Genomic DNA, 21,616 nt, shown 5'->3' with positions numbered 1-21,616 from the left:
GGAATGGTTAATTAGCTATTGGTTGGTATTTTGTTTGGAAAGATCGTGATGGTTATATCTTTAATAATGCCAATAGATCAACTAATCGGGTTTTGAATTCAGTTCATAATGCTTAGGTCAAGGGGCATTGGGTCAGATTTTGCTGGAAACTCTATTTTGTTGGAAAAATATCATGAGATTTTGGGTCAAAATATGGTTATTCATTGCGACGGGGGTGTTGCTAACTCAGGCGAGATTACTTAACAGAATTTGTGTTTTTGATTGTAACAATAATTTTATTATGGTTGCATGTGGTATATATGGGTACATGAGCTGGTGGTGGCTGAATTAAGAGCAATTTGGATGACTTTTCTTCTACCCAAGGATAATCAATGAACATCCATTCTAATATTTTCTGATGCAAAGGATGTTGTAGATTCTCTCAGTTCACCTTTTGTCGTTTAGCCTAGAAGTATAATTTTTGGATCAATCAAATTTTGTGTACCCAAAATGGCTTCAATTTAGTTGTGTATAAATATATTAATATGACTGCTCTGCACGGGTGTCAATTGGACGGATTTGGTCCAATCTGATCCAGTCCAATGTGAGTCCACTTATAAATGGATTGGACCCAATCCGTTCTAAATCCAATCCAATCCATTAAAATGTAATTGGATTAGATTGGATCCAATCCAAACCGAATGAAATATCAAAAATTATATAAAAGCACTTTTAGCATTGAAAAAGCACTTTGATAAAAATATTCTCATAAAAGTGCTTTTACAAAAGCACGCTTTATTGAAAGTACTTTGGAAAAGTACTTTTGTAAAAGTTCTTTCATAAATGTGATTTTCTAAAAGTGCTTTCATAAAAGTACTTCCGTAAAAGTTCTTTTTTTTCTGTAAAAATGATTTCATAAAAGTGCTTTGTGTAAAAGTACTTTATAGAAGTGCTTTCATAAAAGTACTTTTATAAAACTTCTGTAAAAGTTCTTTTATAAGAGTGATTTTGTAAAACTATTTTTTATAAATGTGCTTTCGTAAATATACATTTCATAAAAGTACTTTTATAAAAGTGATTTTATGCTGTTTTCAATTTTGATTGATTTCAAATTGGACAAGGGTTTGGCCTCATGATCGGATTATTGGAAATTTGGTTTAGGTCTAATTCAAACCAATAGGAATATGGACCAAATTATTTTGAATTGGCCCAATCTAATAATTATAATGGACCATCGAAATCCAATTTGATAAGGTTTAGATTGGATTGGATCCAAACCAAAACCGGTCGATTGACACCCTTACTCACACCATAGCACAAAAAAAGCCAAGTGTTTTGTCAAACATTGTATTTGGTGGGGCAACTAGGGGTGGATTCCGGTTGTTGATGCACCAAAAGAAATGCTAGACTCAAGCTAGAGACTTTAGCTCAAATCTGGCTCAATTCAAAAGCTTGTATATCTGAGCTCGACTGTGAGCCAAGCTTTCTAAAACAAAAATAAAAAAAATATATACAATTTTTTTAATTTACAATAAAAAAATTAAGAATCATAAAAATTAAAATATTATATATACAATGTTTATTATTATACATATAAAAAATAAAAATCATTTTTATTTTACATACAAAAAAATAAGCATATTACATATAAAATATTATTATACATATAATAAAAATAGGGTAAAATACAAAAACCTCCCTCAAGTTTTTGACAATCATAAAAACCTCCCCTATAGTTTCATTTTAACAAATACCTTTCATAAACTTTTGAGAAACTCGACAAAAACCTCCCTTCCATCACCTTCCCATATGGAAAACATTAGACTGATGCACCACTTTTTTCAAATATCCATTATACCTTTTTATAAATTATTTTACACACAAAATTACTAAAATAATATTGTTTTAACTCAACAAAAAATGTTAGAATATGACCGTTAAAGAAGGTTTTTGTCAAATTAAAACATAGTTATTTTAATAATTTTGTATGTAAAATAATTTATAAAAGGGTAGAATGGGTATTTAGAAAAAATGGTGCATTAATCTAACGTTTTTGTCGAATTTCTCAAAAGTCCAGGGGAGGTATTTGTTAAAATGAAACTATAGGGGAGGTTTTTATGATTGTTAGAAACTTGAGGGGAGGTTTTTGTATTTTACTCTAAAAATTATTTATTAATATATGTATGTATGTATTAGACTTGCAAGCCCCATAGAGTTTCATTGGGCCTGAACTCAACTCGATTAGCAAATGAACCTATATATTATTATTTCAATTATAAAAAAAAGAACCTATATATTAGGCTTGAACACGACTCAAAATTCAATTTAAACCGAGCTGAATGAAGCTTTTCACGAGCCAAGCTGGAATAACTCGTGAAATACTCAGTTTGTTTTCAACCCTAGGGACAGCCCTCAGGTTTGTATTGAATAGTTTGTAAATTCTTTCTTTTTAGTGTAGTGTTTATTGTTGAAAATGGTGTAGTGTTATTTTATCTATAAAATGGATTTTTTATTTCTATTTTTTTGTTAGTAAAGAAATCAAGAGTATTATGAGCCAATGGCCCGTAAGCTCGGCCGTTCTGGACCGATCTCGGACCGGTCCAGGCCCATGATCACCCCTAAATCTAGGTCTGAGCCCTGAATTTCAGCCTGCCGCGCGCCTTCTGGCTTCAGCTATATGGATAATTCTTGCAAGGAATCAAAATAGGTGTAGTTAAGCGCTGTTCGCAGCATGTGATGACATTTTTAGCTCCACTGGTATTTGTATGCCACTCGTGATCCCGCTGAAATTCCCGGGAAATTCTTTATATCTGAAACTGCTGACAGTAGGAAGTCTTGGTTATCAACATTGCACATACCATACAGCCAGTGGAAATAATTTATAAGCAGATAAAGAGAATTCGGAACCCCATTTTTAGAGATGTTTCCCCAATTCGGCGCTACTGCCGAGAGCCTGAGCAAGGCGTCAACGATGGTGTTCCGGATCGGTACGGACGCTCACCTCTATGACGACCCTGAAGACGTCAGCATCGCTCCCCTGCTTGACAGCCGATTCGATTCCGAGAAACGTGAAGCCTTGAAGCGGTTACTCGCTCTAATTGCTCAGGGCTTCGATGTCTCCAATTTCTTTCCCCAGGTAGCTCAATTTGATTCAATATTTTTAAGAAGCAATGGGAGAACTAGTCATGCGCCATCTTTACATTCTCTTTGTATAATTCGGTATTTTTTTTCCGAGAAAAATTGTCATTTTTAATAATTTTAGTCAGTGTTCGGTCTGATATGTTATATTAGTTGGTGGAATCGAGTAAGGAAAAAAGGAAAGGAAAACCCGATCTGTAAAGAGAAACCGTTAATTTAGAGTGATAATCAATCAAATGCTATTTGCGCCTCTTTTATTTTTATTTTTTAATTTCAAATCCAGGAACTGTTTTAATTTATTTATCCTCTTATGATGGAGTGGCAGGTCGTCAAAAACGTCGCATCCCAGTCTCTGGAAGTAAAGAAGCTTGTTTACCTGTATCTACTGCATTATGCTGAAAAGTATGCTACAGCCATTAGTTTCATCCCGCTTATTTATTATTGTATGATATTGAATTTACGAGGGGTGATGCAATCACCAAGATGGAATTTAAGTTGACTGTTGTTTTCATTTGTTGATCATGGGCATGGATCACTAGTTGTGAATTTCTTAGATATAAGCATAGTTTGATCAAGTATGCCATGGTTCTATAATATTCGACACATACACACACATAAGTACAAGAGGAACAAAGTATCTGTGTTACTGGTCTAATTGCAATGCTTCAGTTCATATATGGGCTTGAATCCAAGGGCATATTTCCTTAAGGGATTTTTTTTTTATGTATTTCTTTTGCTTTTCTAGAGTTTTTAATAATTAATTATTCTTATGGTTTTCCCATCAGGCGTCCAAATGAAGCATTGCTATCAATTAATTGTTTCCAGAAGGACTTGTCAGATCCAAATCCACTGGTGCGGGCATGGGCACTCCGTGCGATGGCTGGAATTCGTTTACATGTAGTTGCTCCTATTGTTCTTGTAGCCGTGGGTAAGTGTGCCAGAGATCCATCTGTATATGTTAGAAAGTGTGCTGCCAATGCTCTTCCAAAGCTGCATGATTTGCATCAGGAGGAAAACACTTCTGCACTTGAAGAGGTACTTACTATACTTTTGAAGGATCTCTCAATGTTCTTCAAAAGATGCAAAAAAACTTATCTTTCCTGCTGCTCTACTGTATGGTCAATATTCTTGGAGGCTGTTTAGGATGCATCACTTCATGGGTTTTCTATTGCATATCTTCCAGACAGTGTAAAAGGAAAAAAAGGGCAAAACAAAAGATGGTGGCTCATCCAGAGATAATAGTACAGGGTTGTTGACTGGGTTTGCATATGGTGATGTGATTTTGATGCCACTGCTTGTATAGCATGTGCATGAAAGGAGTAGGGAATGGGGTTTCTCCTATATTGAAGGCCAATCCAGGCTTAATATATATTGTAATGTTATTTTTTGCTGTTCTTGTTATTATTATTATTATTGTTATTATTATTATTATTATTATTATTATTATTATTATTATTATTATTATTATTATTATTATTATTATTATTGCTTACAGCATTGGATACAATATGGGAATGTTATGCAGATTGTCAATATGCTGTTAAATGACCATTCCCCTGGAGTAGTTGGAGCTGCAGCTGCTGCATTTAATTACATCTGTCCAAATAATCTATCATTGTTAAGCAGAAACTTTAAAAGGTTATGTGAAACTCTTCCTGACATTGAAGAGTGGGGTCAGATTATCTTGATTGGGATCCTTCTACGATATGTAGTAGCAAAATATGGGCTTGCTAAAGAGTCCATTATGACTTCTTCCTATTGCACTCAGAGTTCTGGTCCTGAAAAGCATGGTGGGGATTTTCATGATGAAGCCCTAAAGGACAGTGGTGATATTCAAGGTATAAATATTGAAGGGGGAGCTGATTTGCCGAAATTGATTACTTTGTTGTCCAGATGCTATACAGAAGGACCAGATGAATATTTGTCACACTCAACTTGCACAAGTGTTAGTGGCAATGAGTTGGATCGTGCTAGTCTTACTTCCAGCAAAGATAATGATGATGTGAGGATCTTTCTGCAGTGTACATCACCGTTGTTGTGGAGTCATAACAGTGCAGTAGTTCTTGCAGCTTCTGGAGTACACTGGATTATGGCACCTAAGGAGGACATAAAGAGAATTGTCAAGCCTCTATTATTTGTCCTCAGATCATCTCCCGATTCAAAATATGTGGTAAGAAATTTGACATACATTTCTCAAGAATGATCTGATTTTGTCACTTGAATTTTATGGACAAAAAAGATTACTTTTGTTTTGTTTTATCTGATTTTCTGACTTTCTTAATGAGCATTAAAGTGAACCTGTGACAACTATAAGTTTTCAGATATTGCTAATTGTCATCTCCCACTTATGACTCATGCTTTTGAATATCTGTTGGAGCTTGCTCATCATAAATACATCAATAATATTTTTCGTAACAACAACGTAATGGTCAAGTCACTCAAGAAGTTCAGCTTAGTTGCACATTGCCTTTAGACTTGCACCTGGAACTCAAACATGTTGATTGGTCAATAATTTGGATCATATTTTTGATCTTTATTTTATCACTCTTGATGACGTACAGGATGCTTGATTTTTTATTTTCTGTTTATAAGAATATTTTATTCTCCTTGAAGGTGGCTCCCCATCACCTTTGCTCTTGCATTTTCTCTTTTTATTAATGAAATTATTTTTACCTTTTTTGGAGAAAGTAAATTATCATGTATTAATAAAAATGAGAAGAAAGTAGTGCTGCATATGATGCATGTGCATCCCTGTATAACCAGCAGCTGTAGACAGAGTATGATGTTCCAATAGCCTTGCTTAGTATGAGCTCCAGACCTTAACTCTTCTTCTTAGAAACTTGTGCCTTCCTCTCACTCAGCTATTCAGAAAACTAGCTCATAAAACTTTACGGTTTTTGCTCAAGCTCTTCATCTGCTAGCCTAGAAAAAAAAACTTTATGATAGATGGCGGGAAAACCAACTGCATGCCAAAAATGATAGAAAAGTTAAACCAGATGAACTGGCTGATTCCCAAAATCCTGAAACTGGTGGTCAGCTGCTTCCTCCACTTATCCACATAAATTGCATGTGAGATCTTGAAGTGGCATTTCCTCCATTGCTATAGCTGGTCTCTTGTTGAGCATTTACCAGATGCCACTGTTCAGATCATAAAATCTATTTTGGAAGGGTATCATGGTTCCAGATATGTTCCTCCGGAAAATTTCCTCTCTTGTGGGCCCATAGTTTCTTAAAAGAACACACAGGGATCTTACAATCCCCCCCCCCAAAAAAAAAACAAAACAAAAAAAAGAAAAAAAAAAGAAAAAAGGAAAAAAGTGAAAGTGAAGGCTAAGTTGATATCATGCCATGTCAGTTGATTGATTAGGCTGTTAACTTCGGTAAATATGTCGTTCTTCCTTTTATTGTTTTTACTGTTGCTATTGATTTTATTTTCAGTTTCTATTTTTGCTTAGGCCCTTACTATTTACTTTTTCTTTCTCTGTTTGGGTACCATCAGCTTATGGTTGCTAAGAGTTAATGCTGGTTATTTTTCTTATCTTGTACAGGTCCTTTGCAACATTCAAGTGTTTGCTAAGGCAATGCCTTCTCTTTTTGCACCATATGCTGAAGACTTCTTCATAAATTCATCAGATTCATATCAGATAAAATCTTTGAAGCTTGAAATACTGTCTACCATTGCCACAGATTCATCAATATCAGTTATTTTTCAAGAGTTTCAGGTATTTTTTTTGATAGGCAATTCAACACTATTAATGACAGCCATGAAATGTGAAATGTATATTTGAAAAACACTAGTGTTCTCTAGGTAACTTGAGTTGCCCGCCCCTTAACACCATTCAAACAAGTATTAAATTATATAACAGATCAGTTTTGGTCAGAAGTGGGCCTTGGCACAAATATTGGGTTGTTCCATTGCGACCTGGGTGACCAGGGTTCAAATCTTGGAAACAGTCTCTCTGTATGTGCAGGGGTAAGGCTGCGTACATCTGTCCCTCCCCAGACCCCGCATTGGTGTGAGCCTCGTGTACTGAGCTGCCCCTTTTTTTAATTAGTTTTTGTTACGACCTAGTACGAATGTGGCCGATCCACCCCTTGTTTGGCTAGAGCATCAACTAGGATATTAGTTCCTCTTGATGTCCATTGGAGTTGGACTTGCAGCCCTAGTGCCAACTTTTGTATCTCTCATGATGTGTCTATACTGCCATAGGGCTGTACTTTTTGTTGCTAGGCAGTTGATAACAGTTTGAGAGTCTCCTTCCATGATTAAGGTATCAATTGGTACCACTGAATTGACCTCCGATTGCTGAAAATTTTGCTTTTCAGCAACTGGGAGTTGTTCTTTAGGACCTCCAAACCCATGTTCTGATCTCTGAAAATCCTATGAAAATGCTTGGAGACTTGAGCACGTTTGACCACGTTCGGAGGATTTTAAACATGTTTGGACACCAATGCCCCTCATGATTGCAGAAATCTTACATGAAATCTCTAATAATTTTTTTAAATAACAAAAATGTTAAAAATAAAATTATTAATAGATTTATAATTTATTAGATAATAATTGAAAATAATAAATTAATTAAATAATTAATAATAAATTAATTAAATAATTAATAATAAATAAATTAAATAATTAATAATAAATTATTGCAAAATATGTAAATTATGTTTCTAAAAATTAGTGTATACTTAATAATTAAAAATAATAAGTAATGCATTTAAAAATTATACTGGTTGTTATCCATTCATAATGGTTTTTGAGCCTCCTTCCACTATCACATCTTTGTAGTTTTCAGCTTTCCCAAATCTCAAGCCTTGAAGCACTGTCAATAATTCTGCCTGGACTGAATTACCAAACCCTATCTGACCTGAGTAGAGGGCAATTATGTGTCCTAAAATCCTATAAAGCAAATCCCTGGGGAATCAGTCCCTAGTATAACTGACTTCTGTTAATCCCTTGCCTTGCTAACCCATATTGCCAATCTGTTAGTATCTCCATGGCCAGCTGCTCAACCTGTCTGGCTGTCTCATTATATATCTATATCTCCAAGAGACTGTATTGCTATTTTATCCAGCCCATGACTGTACGAGGGTCCTTTTCCACCATTAGATTTCTATATCCTAGAGATTTGACTAATTTTATCCCTTGTAAAATTGCCATTAGTCCAGCCTGAGTTGAATCTCCTTGTTCAATGGGTTCAGAATACAAGGTCAATATCACTCCGTCATATTTCTAAATACTCCTACTCTTGAGCTGCCAGCCTGCCAAGGTTTCACAAGCTACATCCATCAGCATTCAATATAATGATGATATTAGAGACTGCAGGGGCACAAAGGAGATTGGAAAAATTCTTGCTGATTAAAATGTTGCACCAGCTTTCAATTCCTAATGATGCCACCAGTGAAGAAAGGTGCAAAGGCCTCCATGGATTTCACCTAATGTGCCACCCTTATAACAATTGTTTCTATTAAGGTTTCTCTGCTTTGGTTTTTCTCTTTAAAGATTCTAGTATTTCCTTCTTCCAAGTATTCTAAAGAATCACTGTCCTGGACCTCCTGGTGCATCTCCATAGATCTAACCTGTTGTACCTTAGAGAGTGGCTCAAATTCAGTCTTCAAGAGGAGAAAACAACTCAGCTTGAATGGAATTACTGTGATCAGTGAGATCTGAATACCCTTGCAGGATGTCACACCCATTACATCTAAAAGCAACCTGGTTTTCATAGATTTTCTATGCAATAACCATCAAAGTTAAGTTTGATGGTACCTTGACTAAGATTGGGGAAGTGCAGCCTGACTGGAGGAAGAAGTGACCACATTTATCCAAGCACTCATATCATCATCCATTCTGAAATCCTTGAACTCAGATTTTGTGTGAATCCAGAGAATTGTGCTTATGGTTATCAAGTCATCACTGCAACATCAACCTGTTCCTTATTGGAAGATAGTCAGGTGTCTGTTCTTCTCCGCAAACTGTCAATACATACCAGTTCTCAAGCATCCCCACATAAATCTCTCCCATCTTCTTTGGAGGGGGAGAATAGTGGTTTAAATAAATTACAGTGTTGGTTAAGGCATATGCTTATAAGGAAAAAAATTGCAGTGTGGTTTAAATAAAATCCATTGGGTCAAATGGAGAGGAGATTAGTAAATGGAAAGAAGTCTCACACCATCCTTGCAAAAATAACACCCATGATATGAAGAATAATTGCCTAACAACAATGAAAAAGAAGAGTTGGAATAAGTAACGACAATTGCTTCTTATTCCAGAATATTTGCTGATTGTTATCTTTTAGTGTGCTGCTAGGATTATATTAAAGATCCAGATAGAAGATTTGTTGCTGATACAGTTGCTGCCATTGGTTTATGTGCTCAAAGAATTCGAACTGTGGCAAACAATTGCTTGGAAGGACTTCTCTCCTTGGTTAGACAAGGTTTACAATGACTTTCTCTTTCTCTACACAACTTTATATATTTAGGGCTTTTTATTTAATGTCTATTGATTTATCACATACTGATTAAAAAAGCCTAACGATCTAACACCTGAGTTGCAGAATCTTTGGTGTGTGATTCGACCTTGCTGGATGGAGAGGCGGGTGTTTTGGCTCAAGCAATCATGTCTGTCAAAGCAATTATAAAACAAGATCCAGAAAATCACGAGAAAGTAATATTCTTAACCCTACCCTCCCCCATTTTTTGATTTTTTGGTTCAAAGTGGAGTTATTTGTTCATTTTGTTTGCTGATTTTTAAATGAAATACAATAGATAAGATCCTAATCTTCTAGTTTTTTTTGGTTCTTGTATGAAATTTTAAGGAAGTTCTCCATCAATATGCAAGTATTTCTCATAGAGATGCCCTGCCATTTTTTTTGCTAAAAAGAAAATTTTTACTGAAAGAAGAACAAATGGTCTTAAAATTCAGGTTTCCAAGTTCTTTGAGGGCGAGGACCAGTAAAGCCACTTAAAACCCAAGCAACACCAAACTTAAGAAATGGCTTATCTGATAGAAAAAATCCCAAAAATCCCCACATACCTACCTATATCAGAAGGGCCAAACCCCAATAAAGATCACCCTCCCAACTCCTCTTCTAGCCAAATTGTCTGCCAAGTGCCAGTGAATTGGCTGATGTTTGGGAGCCAGAGAATGGAACTAGGAGCATAGAAGATAATATAAATTAATATAATTTTTATGCAAGTAGATATGTTCTATATTTATTGACTTGTATAACATATCCATGCATTTTTTCTTTTGAAGTGGAAAGGTATTCATATATTTGTCTAAAGAAATATGGTGTCCATGTATATGCCCTGGTACAACCAGCAGCCATACCTGCACAACAAGGTTATGTTAAAACACCAGGGTATGTTATGCAAGTACTACAGAATTTAGCTCCATTTCTCTAAGGCAATTCCAGTGTATTTATGTTGTCCAGCTTCGGTGAAGAGTCTCCTGACAGGTTGGCAAGTCCAAGGTTGACCAAGAGAGGAAGAAAGTTTTGGGCAGTAGTGTCTCTACCAGTCTTATGGGCCATTTGGCAAGAGAGGAATTGTAGGATTTTTAAGCACAAGGCAAACCCTGAGGAGGTGGTCATTAATACTTTGATAGAGCTGATCAAGAGCTTGATATCCACTCTAAATTGCTTTAGAAGAGATGAATTTTGTTCATCTTTTTTGAGAATAAACTTTTTAGGGGTCCCTAGGATGTGTATAATGTCCAGAGGACCATGTACACTTTTTGATAATTAATACAATTAAATGATACTTTACCTTCTTAAAAAGAAAAGGTATTTATATGCATGTGTGTTTCTATCCATGTTGTGTGGGTAAGAGAGAAGGAAAAAAAAGGAAGGTAAATGAGGTGTCTTGTGGTTATACAAGGGAATAATGAACTTAAACTTCATAATTAAGGAAAAGAAAGTTTCTTTTTCTAATGAATTTTGGTTAATCTTTCTCATAAATTAAGGAAAAGAAAGGAAATTGGTGGTACTACTTTTTGAACGGATGTCAAATTTGAAGGTGAACTTTGAGAAAAGCTGTGTAGTGGGTGTGAATTTGGAGGAGCAAGAAACTAGAGAGAGTGCAGAAGTGCTAGGGTGTGTGGTCTCAAGATGGCCATTGAACTACTTGGGATTGCCTTTGGGTGACAATCCAAAGAGGGAGAGTTTCTGGAATCCGGTGGTGGAAAGATTTGAGAAGAGACTTGCAGCTTGGAAAAAGAATTATCTTTCTCTTGGAGGTAGGACAACACTGATTAAGGCTACTCTAGCAAATTTACCCATCTATTTCCTTTCAATGTTCAAAATCCCAGTTAAGGTTGCTAATAGACTGGAAAAAATGATGAGAGACTTCCTTTGGGAGCCGGGAGAGGAGAAGAGGGACCATAAGGTAAGATGGAAGCTAGTGACCAGAAGTAAAAGCAATGGTGGGCTAGGGCTTGGGAATATTAGGGAAAGAAACTTGGCACTTTTGGGGAAATGGTTGTAGAGATTCCCACTAGAGAAGGATAAACTATGGGCCAAAATAGTGGTAAGCATACGTGGGTTAGAGCTGAACGGATGGGATGCTGGAATTCTGGCAAGGACCACTAGTGCCTCGCCTTGGAAAGCCATTCATGACTTATTACCAGTTTTCTCCCCTCTTATCAAGTATGATTTGAACTCAGGCAACTCATAAAATTATGGGAACAAACGTGGGTGGGGAATGCACCCCTTAAGGACCAGTTTCCTTCTTTGTATGCACGACTAGTTTCCTTCTTTGTATGCACTTTCTGATTTAAAAAATGAGACAGTTTCCTCTTTTTTGACCCCATCCTCTTCCATCTCTGGGTTTGGTTGGAATCTGGGCCTGAGAAGGGCTTTGAGAGACTCAGACCTAGACAGTATTTCAAGGCTCCTCTCTCTTCTTGATAATGTTTTCTTGGACCCTTTTAAGGATGACTCCAGATTCTGGACCCCCACCCCTACTGGTTCTTTCTCTTGTGCCTCTTTCTTTAAAGTACTAAGCCAGCCCACCAATCCTGTAACCCCCCCTTCCCTGTTAATGAGGTTTGGTGCAGGCCAATTCCTCCTGAGGTTGGTAGTTTTTGTTGGGAAGCCTTTCTGGAAAGAAGCAACACGGGTGGTCTGCTCCAAAAGAAGAGACCCAATACTTGTTTGTCCCCTCATTGGTGTGTTCTTTGTAATGCTGACGTGGAGACCAACTTTCATCTTCTGGTGTCTTGCCATTTTGCAAAGTCTATTTGGGAGTGGGCTTGTTCTCTTTTTGGGTGTACCTGGATTCCTCCTTCAAATTTGCAGGGTCTTTTTGATCCTTCTTTTTTCAGGTTGCGTACGAAGAGGGGAAGGACTGAGGGCAGCAATATGCTGGTCTTTGTTGGAGGAAAGAAATTCTAGAATCTTCTCTAATGTAGAGAGAGGTGTTGAAGAGTTGAGGGCCCTGATACACATAAGGGTGATTCAGTGGATGAAGTCTCTAGAGCTCTTCACAGAATATACAGTGGATGATATGCTGAGGAAGTGGGGTGAGATTGCTAGCTGTACCCAGACTAAAGCTGGGGTGAGTGTGTTTTGGACTCCCCCACCTGCGGACTTCATAAAACTAAACTTTGATGGAGGTAGCATAGGGAACCCCAGACAATCAGGGATTGGGGGTGTCTTCAGGGATGAGAATGGGGTTGTTTCTGCCATGTTCTCAGGCCCAATTGGGGTGGGTGATTCACTCAGAGCTGAGATTCACGCAGTTATGGAAGGTGTTCAGAAAGGTAGGGAGATGAATATCAGAAAACTCATAATTGAAGGGAACTCGGAGGTGGTGGTTGGGTGGCTGAACAAAGAAGATAGTGGATTATGGAGTTATAGTAATTTGAAGAGGAAATTCAGATGGCTGGTTTGAGGAATGGAAGTTAAAATTGTTTGGCTGAAAAGATCAGCTAATTCTTTTGCTGATGGGTTAGCTAAGCAAGGGGTGGACAGGGAAGTCATGATTTGGGCACATATGTAATTTAATTTTTTCTTCTCCCGCTCACTCTTTCTCTCTTGTTTCTTCTCTTGGGGCTCATAATGTAGCTGGAAGATAAGAAAGTTTGTCTTCCTCTCTGTAATTATTGTGATAATTAATGAATTGTGTTATTGTCAGGGTAGGTTGTAATGTAGGATGATAGGCCATAAAGTGATAGTGTAATATACTTAATGCAATTAAAAGAGATAAAGTGGAGAAATAAGATAACAACATAGAAATTAGGATGGATCACTTCCACATTGACAGTGAATCTTATCATGTTTCAAGTAATTGATCATATAAGAAGCTCTCCAACTCAAAAGATGTCATCTATCCTTTTGGATTGCAAATACAACCTTAGTTTTTAAAACTACATTTTGAATATTTTAGGAGCATGGCTTTTAGTTGCTTCTGCTCCAAACATATAGAACCAGGAGTTTATACTTAAACTGTGTCCCCTTAGCATAGTTCTGGTTACTCCGAGTCTCAAATGTAAGATAACAATAGTCAATGTCCTAACCTCTATCTTTCATCCAACTAATTACCATCTGATGGTGTCCCTCTGAGATGTGGGCCTAAAGAAATAAAGTGAATATCGGCTTCAACTCCTAAAGCACAGCCATGATCTCTGCTGTAATTGACTCTCCCAAGCCCAGTGGTTCTAGATATGCCAGCATAATCTCCTTGTCATTGTCTGTGAAAGCACTTCCCACTTTATGTTTTAGTTGCTCCCCTTATGTTTGTTTTTTAATGTTTTTAACTATTTCTGTACAATACTTTTATGTTGAGATTACATCACTAAGTCTTTCATGAGAATGGAATATTCACATGTAATCTCTCAAGATTTGAATATGATCTTCTGCTCCTTTATGATTTTACAGGTGATTATTCAATTAATTCGAAGTTTGGACTCGATCAAGGTGCCTGCAGCCCGAGCAATGATTATTTGGATAGTGGGGGAGTACAATTCTTTAGGGCAGATAATTCCTAGGATGTTACCTACTGTACTGATGTATCTTGCTCGATGTTTTACTTCAGAAGCACTTGAAACAAAGCATCAGATTCTTAGTACTGCAGTCAAGGTATACAGCACTATTGAATACTGGCAGTTTTTGTATTCCTTTATTGCAAGCTAATAAATGTTAGCAAAAGGAAGATACATGTTGTGGCTTTTCTTACAAACTTATGGTTACAAAGTTTGGCCTATGGATTGGATTTGGATTTAGTAATTATTTGACAATATTTTAGTGTTTTCAACCTGTTGTTGACTTGTCTGGTTGGACTGGTGACCCGGTCAAAATACTGGTTTGAGTCAACCTTCAACCTGCTATTTTACAGAAACCAGTTGACCCAGGTGGCTGAACCCTTGATCTTCCTGACCTATTCAACAGGTTACTGGGTTCTTTTATTTTTTTATTTTTTGAACAATTTTATGTTGACATCATAGGTTTGATCCATTGACCTAGATGGTTGAATTGCGAGCATGTTGACTAGGGGGGAGAATGGTTCAAGCTCCGGGTTGGGTTTTAAAACACTGCAATCTATAGAAAGGGAAGATGGGGAATTTAGATTATGAACAAGAAAACCTTCTCTATTTCCTAATTGAAGTCTTAGTTGCTGATTCTTAATTGATGAGTGAATCAAAAGATCTAAAATACTAAAATGATATTTTTTTGTCATTCATGGTGCTCTTTATAACTTTATATTGCATTCTTTTATTATCAAATTTGCAATTAATACTTGAGTTGTTATTTTCCGTTTTGATAATCATCAAAGGATACTCCTGATTAGGCTGATAGGTAAGATTAGGTTATTTCTTCTTGATTCTGATGCCTGATTGTGTACTATGCATCTAGTTTGATGATATATTTTCCTCAGGTTATGTTATTTGCACAAGGGGAAGAATTATTGACATTCAGAGAAGTCTTAAGCTATGTTCTAGACCTGGCCAAATATGATCCGGATTATGATGTTAGGGACAGGGCACGGATTTTTAAAAAACTGCTAGCTGGCCATATGGCTTCTCAAGGCCCAATGGAAGGAATACCGTCCCAACCCCAAAATACAGATTTACGGACTGCACTTGCAGAACATATATTTGGTGGAAAAACAAAATCAACATTATCTACCTCCAACAATTATCGGTTTTATCTTCCTGGATCTCTTTCACAGATAGTTCTTCATGCAGCTCCAGGGTATGAACCTCTTCCAAAGCCTGGTAGTGTTGTTTATGATGATAGTTGCAGAGATATGGATACGGCGTTAGCAGGAGGTAGAACCACTAATAGTGATTCATCAGGTACAAATGATCCTGATACATTATCTGGATCTTTGAACGAGGAAAGTACTTCCAATTATAGTTCTGGGCATTCTGTTGCCAGTTCAGCTGAAAGTGAATATTCTGGTTCTGCAAGTGAAGTTGATGAACCTGCCAGTTCACTAATTCAGTTTTCAGAGGTTGGTATTTCTTACAGTAAGCCAAATGAAAGTGCAGAAGGAAATGGTTCTACATCTATTTCTGATGAATTAGGGGGATTGATGTCTAAGAGAGCACTGGAATCATGGCTGGATGAGCAACCTGGTTTTTCAGAATGCCCCCCATCTAAGCAAGGTGTTGTACTGCCATCTTCTGCAAGAATCTCTATAAGGGATATTGGCAATAGAGTTAAACCAAAAACCTATGCCCTGTTGGATCCTGCAAATGGAAATGGACTGAGAGTGGATTATTTATTTTCATCTGAGATCTCAAGCATATCCCCAATGCACATATGTGTGGAAACTTCCTTCAAAAACTGCTCCACAGAAATATTGACAAAAATATGTTTCACAGATGAGAATCAGAGTTCAGAATCTTCAAACCAGGCATTGGAAACTGATGAGAGGTGATTCCATGTTATGCTTCTTTATTCCTAAATGGTTTCTGCTTTTGACTTCATTTTGCTAATTTGATTCTTTTAAGTATTGACTTGTGAGGAAAATACTGATCTTGGTATCATAGAGTTTATGGGTGCAACTTTGTCTGGCCCAACCCAAGCCTGCACTGACCCAGCCTACAATCTTATATGGGCTGGGCTTAGATTTTCGGCCTTTGGGCTGGTACTGTGTCCAAAACTTGCCTAGCGCTTAGGTAGCCTGAGCCTGGCCCAACTATATACATGCATACATAAATGCATACGTAAGTACACTACATGTATGTCAAATTTTAGTGTGTGTTGATTGACCAACACAAGTCTGGCCTGGGCCCAAGCCCAACCTGAGTGCATCAAATTTCAGTGCGGGCTGGGCCTGGGTTGGACAGATTGGACTCAACCTTGTGCTCGGGCCTTAAGCCTAATTCTTAGAGTTTGGCCTTGGTTCACCTTAAACCTGGCCCAACCTGCCCAAATTGTACCCCTAATAGAGTTGGCATTATTGTGTATTGCATATGTTATCCACTGATTTATCACTTCAGACACCATTTGATGGTTCTTGCTTGATGGACCATAATTTGTGATTAGAGATCCCTACCAGGAGGTACAAGTGGAACTTGGGCAGGTAAATATCAATGTTGCAGGAAGGTTGAAAAGAAATCCATAAAATGGTTTTGCATGATTTTTGAGGTTTGACTCATGCAACAGATCTGTTGGATGAGTCGGTGGATTTATATTTATGGTCTATGAATGTTGGTGCTTCACCTCCATGCATGCTCTTTTTTTTCTTTATTATTTACTTATTTTCCCCGAATTTATCTCATGTTACACATTCCCATGTGGATGTTGCAGCTTATCAACATCTTACGATGTGCCAACAGTAGTTCCTATGGAAGAGATTACATCTCTAGTACCAGGCCAAACAACAAGAAGGATCCTTCAAGTTCGTTTTCATCACCATCTTCTGCCTGTCAAGCTGGCTATTTGGTGCAGTGATAAAAAATACTCTGTTAAGTTGCGACCTGAAATGGGTTTTTTTATGAAACCACTTCCAATGGATGTTGAAGCTTTTAAAAGCAAGGAATCTCAGCTCCCAGGAATGTTTGAATACATTAGGAGGTCAGTCTGATTTTACTTTTTTTTTTTGGGTGAAACATAAAGAACTTCCCCGATTTTAATTGTTATTGCCTTTTTAGAAACAAGATTCTATTGCCTTAAATGTTAAGAACTTCCTTATATTTATGCCTTTGAATGTTGATAAAAAAAATTATGCCTTTGAATTCTTGTTCCAGAATCTCTGTCTTCCAAGATTTGCAGTTACTATTAAACGTTTTGGTTTGGTGTTTCTTCCTTGAAGCCTGCCTGTGCTTTTATTGTAATTGCAATGAATCAATAAACATAGTATGCAAAGCTCAGAATTTCAAATCCAGGAAAAAGATATGACTTTTAGACCTATAGTCTGCTTTATATCAATCAATGGATTTTTTTGCACTCTTGATAGTGTGTTAAATGGGATAGTAATGATTGTGTGATTGGGTTTATCTTTGATCTTGAAGATACCCTAGGTGGGAGTGGATCCGAATCTTGTCTTCTGAACACTTTTTGTTTGTTATGTCTTGTGTATGTTGTGAAAGGTTAATATCTATATTCTCAAGAATAGCCCTATTTCCCTCTTTTGTCGATACAGGATGGAAGGCATCTAATGTTGGGACTTAGGAGTCATATGTCAAATATCAAGATCTCAACCCAAACAACAAAGCATGAACTAAATTTTAGTAGTAAAAAACTAAAAATATTGCATATTTGGCTTGAGTCTTGTGTCATTGGGAAGGATGGAGGCTATCCGATTACCCATCCAAGAAGCCCCAGATCATATACTATTTGAAGATGAACTATGTGGGTTATGTAAAATTATGAACAAACTTATGTCTGTGGATTATTTTCTAATCTTCAGTTATTTGAATTTCTGAGACTTATTTCCACAGGAATGTTGGCTAGTGGTTTTATTTGTGTAAGTTCAGGTAAAGTTGTAATCAGGTTAAAATACAATTTTAGAAGGCTTTATAGGAGTTTTAGTTAGTCTTAAGGCCTTTTTGTCTTTAGGTATGATGTTGAAGAGTATTTAAGATCTAATATTAATTTTGTCCTTCTGTCCTTTTTGTTTCCTGATGGCTCCAGACCCTATGAAAATGCCGAACCCCTTAATTTTGCTAGGTACTGATTCCTAGTGGATCCTCTAGGCAGTAATGTCAAATAAATGCCCCTGAGTGCTGATTTGTAGATTATTATAACTTGTCTTTAGTACGCATATTGGTTTAGTCTTTGGCAGTAGCTTTACTTCTTTTATTTTCCCCAATGTGTATGTTGTTCTGCCATGAGAAGTGAAGCCTATGTTGCAATTATTGGCATACAAGTCACAGAATGGACAAGTAAAGTGTATTTGACTTGGTAATCATTGAAACTTTCGAATAGTTGATTTCAAATATATTCAATTATTGCAAGTATCATTTTCGTTTATGTATAACAATGAAGGTTGTAATCAATTATAGCATCAGCGTTAAAAGTGTACAAGGCTACACTGAGGCAAGGCTGAAGGAAAAAGCCTTGAGGCTCATGCCTTAAAGGATAAAGCACAGTCCTTACTCCTTGAGATATCTCTTGTGTATATTTTTATAGACATGTACATGTATGTATAAAGGGCGGTCCAGTCCACGAGGCTCCTGCCGATGCGGGATCTGTATATATATAAGAACATATGTATATGCATATATGTTATGCAGGATCTGTATATATAAGAACATATGTATATGCATATATGTGATTATATTTATGCTTTAACATATTTAAAGCCATTGAGGTATTATTTAACATTTAAAGCTTCTTAATAGTTTTTTTTATGTTAAATAAGGAAAAAGTACTACAACTAACAACTAAACAGCCCTAGAAGTCAAAGCGAAGTAACCTTGAGACAAAGAGCTATAAGAGTAAGACTTTACATGCTCCACATTGGCCAGCCAATCAGCTACATAGTTTCCCTGAAGACTTGCATGTACAAAACAGTGAACAAGGAATCGTGACAAACTTTGTAGCACTCCTCCAGAGCCGACTGAATACTCACTCCAAGGCATCTCAGTTCCCTTAGAGTATTGATAACAACACTTGAATCACCTTCAATAATAATAGGATGGCTTCTGAACCTAGTAGCAACCTGATGAGCATCCAGAAGTGCCCCACGCCTCTGAAACATTGATCGAGCACAGACCAATGATTCTACTGACTACAAAAATAACTTTACCACAGTGATCATGGGCCACAGCACTGATTGCACAGCTTCCACCACCTCTTCTAGATGCATCAAAGTTTGTCTTGATTTCATTGAAGTGAGGAGTCTTCCATTGAACATGCACAGTTCTTGGATTAGCTACAGTCTACTGATCAAGATCAGAATGAAAGGAGTTGAATTCGAAAAAGCTAGTTCTATCCTTCTTAATAATAACACCAGGGGTGGGGGTGGGGACGAATTGTTGAAAATTTTATTGTTTTGATTCTTAATAGTGGTTAATACAATGGCTTTCTCTAAAGCTCCTAATCTTACTCAACTTCTTTGTTTATGTATCATTTTTCATATATATGCTTTCCTCCACAAATATATTCATGCATATTTTTATACTCTTCATATTAGTTTGATGTTTTCTTAAAAATTGGTAGCCCATGAGTCTTAAGCCTCATGTCTTGAGTCTTATGCCTCACTTGTCTAAAGGTCCTGGTGCCTCACCTCATGCCTCCACTTTTTTAAACATTGATTGGCATTCATGCATTGTTAATAACGCCCACTTGCTGTATAGAAAAATCTCACTTGAGAAATTAACTTACAACCTATGATCAAAATCCTAATGAATATTAAGCAGTGAAAGAAAAATCAGGTAAACCTGGAAAAATTGTGAATTGTGATGCTGTCAAGTCCATGGATCTTGAAATCTGCATATGCAGGCCCAAACCTACAACTATTCAGTAGTTTCTCACTAGTTTTTTGATAACCCACCTAAGTGCTCCTTCGAAAATAATATGAAAAGGCATACTACAAGAAAATTATTCTTTAGATTACTTTCTTGCTTTTCAGTTTAGGGTTTTTTCCCCAAAAAGGAAACCTACCTGCCTTTTTAAAAGAGAATTGTGCTCATTTTGAAACTGCTATAAGTTTGCCAATCTTGCTTTGTGACTTGTGCCTGGAGAAAGATGTTCTTCCTTCGGTGGTGTTGACACCACTGTCCCATCCTTGGTTGGTTAGATGCCATTCCCAGGGTGTTGGTAGTGTGTCTCTACCTTTTCTCCTATCTTTACCCTTCTTTGCTGCTTTAATTTATTTCCATTTTAGAGAAATCACCATTAAAGCATCTTGAGATTTTTGCTAATTAGGCAACTTGAGCAGTAGGTGACCTTGGAATTTATGCCATGTAGCACCTTTGCCTCAATTTTCATGCTGGCACCACATTGTATCTAAGTTGGGTGGGGTGCTAGAAACTTACATTCATCAACATGGATAACTTGCCTGTTTAGAAGTATCTTTACCATAATGTAGACATCTAGTCAAATGGATAGAACTGGTTACTTTCCATCTTGAGAAGTTGCAAGCCGAATTTTGTGATTTTAGTTGTCTTTTCTCTTTGTTTGGGGAATACAAAATTGCTAATTGTTAATTTGATTATTTTGCAACAGTTGCACCTTTACTGACCATATTGAGGAGCTAAACTGTGAGAAGGATCCAAGTTCATTAATGAAAGACAAGTTTCTTGTAGTTTGCCAGAGCCTTGCATCAAGGATGCTCAGTCATGCGAACCTTTTCCTTGTATCTGTGGATATGCCAGTTGCTGTCAACCATGATGATGTATCGGGTTTGTGTTTGCGATTCAGTGGTGAGATATTGAGCAATTCAATTCCCTGCTTAATAACTATCACTGTTGAAGGTAGATGTTCTGAACCATTGAAGATATTTGCCAAGATGAACTGTGAAGAAACCATGTTTGGCTTAAACATGTTGAACAGGGTGATAGCATTTCTGAGTTGAACTTCATTTACCTACTTGGTTTGCACAAGTCTTGGGAAAAGCAACGAGGACTACAAATTTTGTTCATGTTTGTTTTAATGATTGTTCTGGATAGTAAAGCATATGGAAAATGGATGAACATGATTGGTGGTGGCTATATTTTACTGCATGCATGTTTTGTTTCTTTTTCCTTTTCTTCTTTTTTTTTGGGATTTCAGATTTGTACCCAATATTCCATCCTTTTTTTTCCTTTCCTGTTCATCATGAAAGTGCGAATTAGCTTTTACATTCCAGTATTATGATTAGCAAAATGTTTATTGAGCATATGTACTATTATAATGGCAAAGATCTTGCTGCCAATTTAAAGATAAAGTTGTCAGTCGTTATCCAAAGTTAGCCCTTGAATACATTCATTAGACTATCTGTTCTATATAATGCTTATATTTGGATTTCCAAGAAGCTTCATTATGGGACAAAACATGTATTTCAAAATTGCCCTTGTCCTTATTCCTTTTTCATTTCTTTTCATAATCAATTGTTTGACATCTTC

At 36.7% G+C, this 21,616-nt stretch overlaps 1 protein-coding gene across 1 annotated transcript; it reads left to right on the top strand.

The window, feature by feature from the left end:
* The first annotated feature begins 2,627 nt into the window (after window positions 1–2,627).
* On the top strand, window positions 2,628–21,472 carry PAT2 (protein affected trafficking 2). The gene is made up of 11 exons (XM_010258609.3): window positions 2,628–3,115; window positions 3,443–3,519; window positions 3,903–4,152; window positions 4,643–5,287; window positions 6,666–6,839; window positions 9,425–9,551; window positions 9,672–9,781; window positions 13,995–14,195; window positions 14,992–15,995; window positions 16,875–17,141; window positions 20,739–21,472. The coding sequence occupies exons 1-11, from the start codon at window positions 2,900–2,902 to the stop codon at window positions 21,085–21,087; spliced, it is 3,420 nt and encodes a 1,139-aa protein (XP_010256911.2). The 5' UTR covers window positions 2,628–2,899; the 3' UTR covers window positions 21,088–21,472.
* Window positions 21,473–21,616: the final 144 nt, after the last annotated feature.

This window comes from Nelumbo nucifera, chromosome 2 (assembly GCF_055504915.1).
Source record: "Nelumbo nucifera cultivar China Antique chromosome 2, China Antique-T2T, whole genome shotgun sequence".
Lineage (NCBI taxonomy): Eukaryota > Viridiplantae > Streptophyta > Magnoliopsida > Proteales > Nelumbonaceae > Nelumbo > Nelumbo nucifera.
Note: the sequence above shows the minus strand (reverse complement) of the source record. Positions and strands in the feature narration are given on the sequence as shown.